The following is a 12,141-nucleotide window of genomic DNA, read 5'->3' as shown; positions in this document are numbered from 1 at the left end:
TAGCACCGAAAACAGGGTGCTAAATGGGATTTTCACCTCCCGAAAAAAGCTGGAGGTAAATCAGCCCATTTAACACCCAAATTGTGATTGGGCCAGCCCTTAAATGCGGCTGTAATACCATTACAGCCGCATTTAAGGGCTGCAACCCAACTCGTGATGAGGTCCTTGCACTAGCAAACTGCCAATTGCAATCAGGTGGTATGACCGCTGGAGGAAATACCTCCAGTGGTAACACTGCTGACAAAGTGGCAGTATCAGTAATTCCATTTGCCAGTATTATGACAGATTTACCACCGTGATACTGGCAATCTTGATAGGCCAAATCATTAATTGGAGTTTGTTGCTGAAGCTGGGCCCTAGGTCTATCTAATAGTCTCTTCTTTGATGGTTTTCTTCCTGCCTAATCCTATTCCCCTGGACACACTTTGCCCTCAATACCGCTCTTATACTCCTTGCTATATCTGTTATCTTCCTATCTGTGTCTCAGTCCCAATTAGTTTTCTTCTTTAATAGGTTCTTCTCTACTCTTCTTATACTATACTGGTGGTTTTCTTTTGTCTCTGCAATCCAACCACTTTCCCTCTCTAGATGGTCCCTCTCCTGATCAGGTGTCTTAATAGGTCCTTTTGTTTTTCTCTCTAGTCTTAAAGCCTCAATATATGTTCTTTCTCTCGAGTTTTGCCCACGGTTCCCTTCTAACTCTCTAGAAAATATCCTGTATTTCACTCTCTACGTTGGTAGCCTCTCCTCTCTGTTCCCAAATAATACTTTTCACTCTTTCTCCACACTTTAACATTCCTTTCTGTCCCTTCTTTCATTTTCTTACCAGATTGTGTCCCTCCCTTCGCTGTTGGAGCTGTTTTTCTTGTGGTTCTTTTCACACACAATTACTTTCTTCTCTGGTCTGGTGTATCTCACTTTCCTCTTTTAGCTAGTACCCCCTGAGCCACACTCAACAAGTTGGTACCAACCTTATTCTCTTCACACATAATTGCTCCGACTTATAAGTATAATTTAGACTTTCCTTCCTTCTCTTCCAGTATCTCTTGTCTCTCTTGCTTCAATCTGGAACTCTTTTTTTGTCACTTCACAAACAATGTCTCCACTGTACTGGTATAAGTTACATCTCCCTTCTCTTCCAGACTCTTTTGTTCTTCTGGCATGGTACCCTTTCTCGCGGTCTACAAACTGGTAACCTTATTATTTAGTATGTCTTTCTCTGACAAACATTTGCTTTCTATGTTTTCCCACACTAATATATCTCTCACTAGGGTTCCCCCAATATACCTCTCACCAGGGCTCTGTCTCTCTGCAGAGTTCTGCCTGTGTGCTTCCTCCATGTCCGGCAGCTCTCCCCAGGTCTGTCTTCTAGTTGCCAAGTCCACAGACTTGGGATCTCCCACAATTAGCCTTCCTCCTCAAAGCTCTTCCCAGGTCTGACAAAGGCTGACAGGGCTGGTTGACTTTTACAATTTGTCTGCTCCTCCCTACGGGTCAGATCTAAGTAGATAGCATGCAGATGTGTGCAGAAGCGTGTTCTGTTTCTCTCATTGGACCATGTCTTCTTAATCAGGTGATCTCTCACAGGGTTGACCTAAAGTAATATAAGGGCCAGCCGCCATTTTGTATTTTAATTTTGGGCTGAATGTTATGCTGGTACTCATCACCTTCCCCTGAGGTTGCCTGATTTCCTCAGTGTTTTTCTATGAGGTCAGCATGTGTTTTCCTTCTATTTAAGCTTGAGAAAAGTATGTAGTTTATTCTGCTTTGACTTGTGCTCTTTATTTCTTATTATTCCTGATTGGGAAACTGACAAAAAAGTGTATACTTAGTTATTCTGCGCTTTGCATGCAGCTTCTTAAGGAAACAAACATCATTGTTAGGTTTCTTACTATGTTTCACCTGTTGTCGCTTAAAGGAAACATGTCTTTTTCCCACGTGGATGGACTAGATCTGGCTACAGAGAGCACTCTGCTCTCTTTGGCCTATAAGGATGCATTTTAAAGGAGTTTTCTGGAACATGGGGCTTTGGAGTCCCACGTTTAGACCACTAACATCCCAATGTAACAGGCACCCACCCTAGGAAAGGCTGCTTCGTCTCAGTGTGTGTTTGTCCTTCCTGCATGTTGCGTGCAGCAGATCACGTACATTTTGTGTGTGTGTGTGTGTGTGTGTGTGTGTGTGTGTGTGTGTGTGTGTGTGTGTGTGTGTGTGTGTGTGTGTGTGTGTGTGTGTGTGTGTGTGTGTGTGTGTGTGTGTGTGTGTGTGTGTGCGCGCGCGCGCGCGCGCGCGCGCATGCGCCCGCACACGCGCGCGCGCGCTGCAGATGTTTTGGGCATTTTAAATCTTGACCTTTGCCGGTCTGATTTTCACATTTGTTTTTTGCATGCTCAACAACAGGATGCGGACTACATGGGTGTCAACAATCTCGAAAATTGAAGTGGGCAATTTTAACATATTTTGCCCAGAATGTTTATTTTTGAGGCTCTATGGAAAAATGTATCAAACGTTTTTATAATATTTATTTTGAGCCAAAAAGCATTGATGAAACCCAATTCTGGCATGAGTTTTCAGATTTCACAAGATCAGCTGAATTACTATCCTGGATCAGAACACATTATGGAGGAATGCCTTTTTGGCATTTTCCTACGCACAGTGTTATGTAAGCCCAACTAACTTTTGTTTCCTTTCTTTTTTTACACATGTTTTAGTACAATACTTTCCCTAGGCTACACGTATTATATTTATATAGTATCCACCTTATCATTCCGTCTTTTCTTACACTGAAAGGATACCAGTTACCTTCTCACCCCATTCCTTTACACTGCTAAATGTCCACCCCTCTTCTCCTTACAGCCTTTGGTGACTCGCCCCGTTTTAAATGTGGCCTAGCATTTCCTCTTTTTCTTCCCCATGAAGTGGACATGGCTGCATATTTGCAGAAAACATCCTTCCCCATTGTGCGCTCTCTCCTGCCATGTTTGATGATGGCTACTTTCCTGAGCATCTTTAATGCTCACACCAGCAACAAGAGACAGGTGCATATGCTCTTTTTTGATTCCCACGCTCTGTGACAAATCCTTGGATGTCGTCCCTTCTCCCTTGGGGCAGAACCCTTCTCCTGTGCCCAGGACGGTGCAGTCACAGTCCCATAATTGCCCTGGGATGGTGCACTGCGGGAGGATCACACAGGATGGAAAACCTTCATAGGATGAGGCATGATACCCTAGGAGAGAAGTGGTATATTCCTACTACTGTCCCAGATCCCTCACCCTCACACCCTCTCCAGAATCTCTAATACTTAATATATGTGAACAAAGTGGAACTTTTATCCTTCCCTAAATAGTACTGAGATGAAAAAGAACAGTTATAACACCATAGACAAATGAACTGAGATTCATAAGATGCACGGAGTGCGAAACGGAGAGCACCCCACAGAACCACAGTGAGCAGACAAGCCTATTCAATCCAGCCGAACCTGGCTATGAAATTAAAAGGAAAGAAGGACTTCGGACGGGAAGCAGTCCTCCCTGAAGGAGCCATTAGGAAAGGCAGCATGTCTGCTGGAGACAGGGAGAAAGTTGGTATGCCCAGGAAGAGGCCGAGAGCTCTGGAGCCAGTACTGAGACAGAGGAAGGAATGACATGGTGGTGGACGCAGACAACAGGAGGTACTGAAGCTTGGGAAGTGCGATGGCTTCCAGAAGAATGGTTAGTTCTGTGGAGCCACAGCAGACCAAACAAAGCCTCCCCAAACACCACGAATCCCGTGGCTGATGGAGGAATCCGGGAGAAGGTAGACTCGCTCGTGAAGCAGGAAAACAGGAATTCAGAGGGGCAGAAAGCCTCTGGGAACCAGAGAAGAAGGTGGCAAACAGTGGAGGGGAGAGAAATACCCTGAACTAGAGTCTGGGACCCTGAAAAGCAGAGAAGGTGGTGGCAAGCAGAAAATGGGGAGAAATAACCGAACGTAGGGTCTGGGACCATGAAAGTAAGAGTAAGCGGTGGCAATCAGAGAATGGGAGAAATATCCCAAGCTAAGGGTCTGGGGTCCTGAAAGTAATATTGCACACACTTTCCCACCTATGATAATATATGATAGGGCTTGGCAGGAGAGTAAACCAAGCCTGCCTAGAAGGAGAAGTACTGAAGACAGGCGAGTCTGGGACCCGAACCCATTACAGAAATGCCTTAGCGGCTCATCCTCATAGTCACAATACCTGGGAGAAAAGTGAACCAGGCGGCTGTGCAATAAGTAGTACTGGGAAATAAAGTACACCAGGTCTACCTAGAAGGAGAACTGTTGAAAACCAGGCGAGACTGGAACTCGCACCCATTTAAGAAGGACAATTGTTACTCCTCTTCATAGTCACAGCACCGGGGAGAAGAGGGATCCCGACTGGCTGTGCAAAGGAAGAGAAATCTAGGGAAGGGAGAAAGCCCATGGGATTTGTGCACATTGTGGCAAAGCTACGAGAAGGTAGTTATTCTCTTAGCTCTTCAAGGAAGTGGAAAAGAAACCTGGGAAGGGAGTCATTCCCCCTGGAACTTGTGAACACTGTCAGAAGTCAGGAGAAGGGATGCATTCTCTTGACACCAATGGAACTTTCTTTGTTTTTGCAGCATTTGCACCATTTGGAACTTTTTTGTTATGATCTTGGAAATGAACTATGAATGCCCTGCTGAGAAGACAACCCTGTTGCACTTTATATTGAGTTGTTAGTGTGAGGGCTAGAGCTAGGGTTTTTGACATGACGGTGGACTTATCTTTATTTTGACATCCTGACAAACCCATTGAGATTTGTGTTGAGGCAGGGAAACTCCTCTTAGCATTACTTTCATTTAAATAAAAGTATGTAGCAACATAAATACCATCTCTGTGTTAATCTCTTGCTGCTGCACTTTCACACACATGATAGGAGACATCTGTTCAATTCCACATGCAATTTAGACTTTGCTCTTTCCTTTCACTGCAGCTCAACACTGAGGAAAGACATTTTCTGCTCACTGTCCTCTATAATCTCACTGTTCTAGTGCGTGAACCTAGGCAGATGGCTGGACTGTGTAACTGGGTAGACCCTCGACATTGGCCCACAGAGATCTTTATCCAGATGAAAAAGCAATTCTGCCCCAGATGTGTGTATGTATGTACAGGTTTGGCATTGCACAATTATTTGTATTCTGTTAAAGTGAGACTGGGCGATAATATACAAATAGATGACAAAATAAGCCCGGTGGGAAAGTTAATCTGCAAAATCAGGGTCTTATACCTTTCTTTTTAACTAATGACGACCTACTAAAAGCTCACAGCCATATCCCATGGATTGTGTATATTGGTGCGACCGTGAGAAAGTTGGTTAGTGGCAACACTAATGTGCTTTAACTCTGACTATTCATTTAAAGACCATTAACCAATCTCAAACCGACAAGCCTACTCCCACCCCAGGCTCAGCTATCATTGTGCACTCATAACACCAGCTACCAATTCAGCCACCTCCCCTCATCACACCTTTTGCCTTTTCTTTTCCATATTTAATTGCCTCATCCAATCTGTTATTTAGCACTCACATTTCATCCTCTTGCCAGGCTCATTCTTTCATCCATTATTTCTCATTTTGTTGCCTTTATTTTTTTCTCTCACGTGTTTTTACAAAGCTTTCCCAAGGCTTCACCTATTATATTTGTGTACTAGCCACCTCATCACGACTTCTATGCTCACACTGAAAGAACACCTTCCCACTAAATGTATTCCCACTGCTCATTGTTCACCCTTCTTCTCCCCATTTAACATATGTTATAGCATTTTCTCTTTCCCTTTCCGAATGAAGTGTATCTGGCTGCATGTTTTATGATGGCTGCATTCCTTGGCTCTTTTAATGCTCACACCAGCTACAGGAACCAGGGGCACATGCTCTTATTTGATCCCCACCTTCACACTCATGGCAGGAGACATCTGTGCAATTCAAATGCAATGCAAGTGGCTGGTCTGTGGAGTTGGGTAGAGCCTCTACCTTGGCCCACACCGATCTTCCACCGTATGAAGTACCAATTCTGCCCCATATTTTAGGTGTGTTCTTATATAGCACTTCATGTCAGATTGCTCCAGCTTCTAAGCACCTCAGTTAATGGCAAAGATGTAAGGCTGAGTCAGTCCTTCCACTGGATTCAAACTTGCTAAAAGTATATTTACAATGAAAGTATAGTCGCTGAATAGTCTTTGGGAATTTAGGGGTTGCACTGGACGTTGAGAAGGACTAATGTTTTCCCGCTTTAGCAAAGTTCATTTGCACGATGATGGATGTGAAAGCAGGATCTTTAGGAACTTAGGAGGATACAAGGAGAGGTCAGACTAAACTGCTTATCGGCTTTTCGGTGGTGCTGACCACCTGACAGATAGTTCAGCATTATTATAAGGGGAGTGTAACACTGTCGCACTGTTGCTATATTTTTCATAAGATATTTAATTTTTCATTATTTATTTTGGCATTAATGTTCAGCATTATACTAAGAGAAGTGCAACACTGTTGCTATATTTTTTATAAGATGTTTCATTTTTCATTATTTAATTTGGCTCATAGTATTTTAGTGTTGTTCAGTTTCTCCATACAATTTTTCCCAACATTTTATACAAATTATTATATGAAAAAGATCCCATTGAAGATTCCAGGAAGATCATGCATAGACATATGTTGAAAAGTGTATATTGTCAAAATATAACGTTTTTGTTTTATTTATTTAACATTCACATTCCTGCATCCCTCTTGATAGAAATGTTAATTAACTTGAACTAATTAATGCAGTTTTGCATGTTCGTATGCAGCTAGCGCTTGCAGAAGAGACATTTGCCCCTCTTCAATTTTGTATTAATCTTATTTAACTGCATAGGGGCTAATTGAGCCGTAACGTGAATGCAAGGTGTAAATGCCTTAAGTAAGGGTTTAACGCCTTGTATTTACGCCACGTCTCATTTTCCAGGATGTGTATGGCAGAGAGGAGGCGCAGAACGCAACTTGCGTTGCCGCTGCTCCCTTCCTCTTCGCCATACAAGTGCCTTAGCATCTGCACCATCATGGATTTTCAAGCCGTGCAAATGCTGGAGCTTCCTATGGGTCCCCCTGCTTTATGCAACAGTATAAAGAAAGCAGACCTCATAGGGATCCATTGTATGCGCTCCGCTCCGTGCCATGAAACCATCCCCGACATGCTTGGATTGCAGGGAGCCATGTTTAATTGGGAACACGGCTTACCATGCATACATGGTAAGCCGTGTTCCCAATTGAAGTGAAACCTTCCCCAACACGTCAGCATGTTGGAGAGGGTTTCATTTCAATTGTGAGCACTGCGTGCCATGCAAGCATGGCAAGCGGTGCTCACAACGGAAATTAAATGCTGTCAACATGCCAGGCAGCATTTACTCACCTAGCACTGCAGAGTGTAAATGTGAAGTGCAAAATGTTGTGTACACGCTTGTACCCTGCCTTTTGTTCTTTACATTTGCACCAGCAGTGCAAATGAAGAAAATGTGGCGGTGGGGGCATGCTTACGTTACAGTATAAACGTAACAGGTCCCACCACCAAATTATGCACGGAAACAACATGACATCTTTACTGTTCACAGTAAACTAGACACCCACAGAAAGGAAGAAATACAAATCCAACGAACTACTACAACTTTCCAGATGGTCTGGACTACTACTTCCATGATTACTCCCCCTGGCTAGGAGTGATGGGAGACAGAGAGACAGAGGTTACAGATCCCTTAAGTAGAAAAAACAGAGATAGTATTTGATGGAACCTCTTTCGAGACTCGGCAACTAGGAATAGATATTTTCTGAAAATCAGATAATTCTGACTTACTTGATAAGTTCGGTCACACATTCGATGTTCGGGGTTCTAGAAGTGAACGGCGCAGCTACTGAGGCTTCCTGTTCCGAAAGGGAAATCCCAGCATGCGCCACTTTTAGTGCCTGTAAAATATAAACCTTTATATCAATAATACAGCATGTGGTGGCAGCGTGTAAAATAGTATATCTCCCCACCATCTTTATTTAATATGTTACAAAAAGGCACCAGCAGCTCTTTTAACAACCATTTTTGCATGCAAAAATGCAGTTTGCATATGCACATGTGGATTAGCGCTAGTGCAAATTCTGCAAAATACTATTTGCGCTGACATGCATGCACAAAAACATTTATGCATGCACAAATTCATGTGTGCATGCACAAATGTTTGGTGATCTGACTGCTAATGCGTTAGAAGGAAAGGTACAAGGCCTGTGAGATAGGGGGATAATGGGCCTCATTACGAGGAAGGAAGTAGCCCCATAGGGCTCACTGGGAATGGGGATGATGCTAACAACGGGCCCGTTAATGATGGGCCCGTTGTTAGCATCCTGGTCTGCTCGCGGGACCCGCTAAGGACGCCTGGTAAAACGCGAGCAGACCTCGTAATGAGGCCCAATGTCATGGTACAAGGCTGAATGTCTCTCCAGGAAAGTTTGTTTGCTATGTGATAAATTGAATTCCTGTGATAGCGGATGGCAGATGTGAAGTGAAATATTGCAATAATTGTTATGACATAATTGTAAAAAGAGCTTCATAGGAAAAAACTATTTAGAATTGTCGGTTAGGTGATGTAGAGCCCTTTAAAAACCCAGTAAATAAAGAATTAAATGACTCAATTTAGCAGTACCAGACGCCTGTCATTTGGACATTGGACCGGATGACCAAAATGCCCTTTGTAAATGCACAACTGCATTGCTAAAGCCATCTAACCTAGCATTGATGCAATTCTGCATGCGCAAATATGGTTTTCACATGTGTAAAACATATTTGCCCTCTGTGGCTTTTCAGTGATCCAGCTCCAAGAAGAATTATAATCTTCTGCCAAAGTTACTAATCACACAACCTTCAACATTGGCGCATACCGAATGGGCAATTATTGATCCAGAGAAGTCAGGGTAACATCCAATTGTATCCTCAAAATACTGAACTAAGCATTCTCAACAATTAACACTCGCACACAAGACCCTTGACCCATTGTTGCCACACACACTTAATGAAACAATGCACAACCTCTGCCATCAGAAAAACATATCAGCAGAATAGGACCACTTTACCCAAGCCTGTGCCACCAGAAGTGTTGCCATCCACTCATGGCTCAGTCAAGCTACATGCACTTGGGCTTCTCCTGATTGGAAAAGCCAAGCGATACAATCAACATCCTTTCCATCCCATCATCGGTATATCCTATAACTCTGCCACATTGCCCTCAGGTGCTCACTGCACTTGATAGCACTTTCACAGGTGATCTACTTATGGAGTAGTTAACACAGCACATTTCACCCATGACATATATAAAGATCACAGCTATCGAATGGTGATATGGCAAGTTTTATATACCTTCTCACTTGCAAATACAATGTTCAGTTTAAGAACTGAATACCAGGTTGAGGTCTAGGTATGGCACTGACCTACATGAAACGCATTCCCACACAACATCGTCTTCATCGTCTTCATTGAATTCACAACCTCCTGGCTGGTTATTTCCGCATCCGAACGCAAATTATCTTGCTCATCCAAGCTAGGCATTTCTATTGAACACAAATACTCACTAATCTCTAAATCAGAAATATTTCCATCATCAGTGTATAAAAAAGGCATGGAACTGTCAAAATGCCCCACAAATGTCCTCATTCATTCTCAAGACTGATCCCTCATTATCTACAATAAAGAGCACTTGCCTCCCTTTCTCCTTTAGTTTTAGTCAGTTTGCCAACACTGTGCCCGACCTCTCACCATGCTCCCAGAAATCCTGCTTAGTGAAGAATACATCTTTTGCTTCCTTCAAGTGTAATTCACATTCCAGCAAGCATTTGCCATCCAACATAGTAGACATATTATCCGCATTGTCATATAATACCCGGGCCTGGATGGGTTTCCGATAGAGTTCTACAGAAGCTTTTGTCATGTCCTTGCCCAATTTCTAGTGCAACTACATATGGAGATATACGCACTGAGACAGTTACAGAATCTATGCAATCTGCGATAAGCACAGTTATCCCTAAACCAGGCAAAGATCATTCCGCTTGTGTTAACTTCTGCCCTATATTGCTTTTTAATGTGGATGCTAAACTATTGGCAACATTCTTTGCAAGAAGGCTAAGTGGTTTACTTCTGAATTTGGTTCATAAAAATCAGACAGGTTTTGTTTACAGTACGAACCAGTTATGATAGCTTCTGGGAACTGTTGGATGTCATTTATCTCAAAGGACATTCTGCAGATGCCTATGCAGCTGTCAGCATTGGCGCAGAGAAGACATTTGACAGGGTGAGTTGGAAATAGCCATAGATCAAAGTGTACTGTGGTCCATGTTTCTTGCAACTTTTTAACGCTTTATATAAAGGAGCCAGGCAGTTAATGGTTGTATGTCGGAGTATTTTGACATCCATAAAGGGACTCGCCAGGGCTGCCCTCTGTCGCCTTCGTTATTTGACTTTTCTATAGAACCGCTTTTGAAATTGTATTTCGAAGGTGTTCTTGTATGCAGGTTACCTTTTAGGTTTGATCGGAGATCCAGAACGTTCCTTTCAGGAGTGGATGTTGTCGCTACAGATGTTTGGGAGTATTTCCGATTGCAAGGTAAATATCTCTAAGACCATGATGCTCCCGATCTCCCGTCCGTGCCATAGGCATTTGTTTAATGCGGACCGTAATGTGTGGGCAGGGCTGATGCAGGTTTTAGGTACTTGGCTATTCGCGTCACCAGGAACGCTGGCTCACTTCTCGAATAAAACGTCTGGTTTAAACTGATGGAGATAGACCATGTTGTAAATGGGTCTACACTGAAATAGACTCTCTGGGGGAAAGTCAGTGGGATTAAAATCACTCTATTTGGAAATGTATTATATGTTTATAGGATGCTTCCTCTACCTCTCTCAAATAAGTTTCTCTTGGATATAAATAAATCCCTGAATAGGTTCTTATGGGTGAGAGGGCGGAAGGGCATGGATCCTGAAAGATGTTTTTCAGAGACCTGTGCATTTAGGAGGTTTTGCTTATCCTAATATTAGACATTACCATACTGCATTCAAGTTGCATACTTTCAACCACTTGCTCACACTTGATCAGGTTGATTGTGAAACCTGGATTTGCACGGAGAGAGGGGTCGTTTCTCCAGCTCATCTTGATACCTTGTTGTATGCAGATAAAAGATTACCGATTAGTTTGACTCCGCCATTTGTAAAGCGTGTAGTAAAGAAGTGGAAGAGATGTAATGTGATTCGAGATGAGAAATATTTACTCTGTGCAGATTCTGGTTTGTGGAAGAACCCGGCAGTCAGAGTGAACAATTGCACTCTTTTGTGGGTTCAACGGCAGAAAGCTGGGATTTGAAGGATAGAAAATGTCCACAATGGTCAGAATATGCTTGACTTTGAATTCTTGCATTATAATTAAATATAATGAATGAATGAATTTCATCACTATTGTATGTTACGGGACCTTTTTGTTGAACTATTTTCTCCCATGAATGCCACCTTGCATGCCTTGCCTATGCTTTTGCACGTATCAAAATTATGTCTCTCTCGGCTTCCACTCTATATAAACTTATTATGCCCTCTGCGTTCGTTTTGGCCTCTCAATGGGCTAACAGGAATTGAGATTCAAACTTGGACTACAGGTGGACTGGCATTGAGTGGAACCGTATATGTGCAGGTCCGGTTAGATGCAAGGTTGATTTGCACTATACATGACATCGGATCACTAACTATGTATACTGGTCTCCATGGAAGCTGTGGTCCTGTAAGTTGTGTGGTGATAATGCCTGTTGGTACTGTAGAAGTGATGTGGGTTCTATCTTGCACATGTTTTGGTTCAACTGTTTTGGGATCAGGTTTTCCAATGTGTAGCCTTAGTATTGGGTTTCGCTCCACCCTGGGTTCCGCTGGTTGTTGTGCTGGGTTTATTTCCCTCCAATACTAGGTTGTCTGTCTGTAAGCTCTTCCGGATTACAGAGCTCTCCTGGTGGCCAAGAAACACATCCTGAAATTCTGGAACAGTGACACTAGCCCCTCTGTTGATAATTGGCTTCTGGCTTCATCACGCTTTTCTAGGAGAGAGTGTCTTTACATGCATGGGAAA

The 12,141-nt window shown here is 43.0% G+C and overlaps 1 protein-coding gene across 1 annotated transcript in view; it reads right to left on the bottom strand.

Annotated features, from left to right (window-relative positions):
- LOC138448004 (probable cation-transporting ATPase 13A5) overlaps positions 1–12,141 on the bottom strand; it is a 512,982-nt gene that overhangs the window by 121,017 nt on the left and 379,824 nt on the right. The window contains exon 23 of the mRNA XM_069604536.1: positions 7,857–7,966. Within this exon, the coding sequence (XP_069460637.1) occupies positions 7,857–7,966 (110 nt within the window). The remainder of the gene's footprint in view (positions 1–7,856; positions 7,967–12,141) is intronic.

Source organism: Ambystoma mexicanum, chromosome 3q (genome assembly GCF_040938575.1).
Source record: "Ambystoma mexicanum isolate Mex_15411 chromosome 3q, UKY_AmexF1_1, whole genome shotgun sequence".
In the NCBI taxonomy this organism is placed as follows: Eukaryota; Metazoa; Chordata; class Amphibia; order Caudata; family Ambystomatidae; genus Ambystoma; species Ambystoma mexicanum.
Note: the sequence above shows the minus strand (reverse complement) of the source record. Positions and strands in the feature narration are given on the sequence as shown.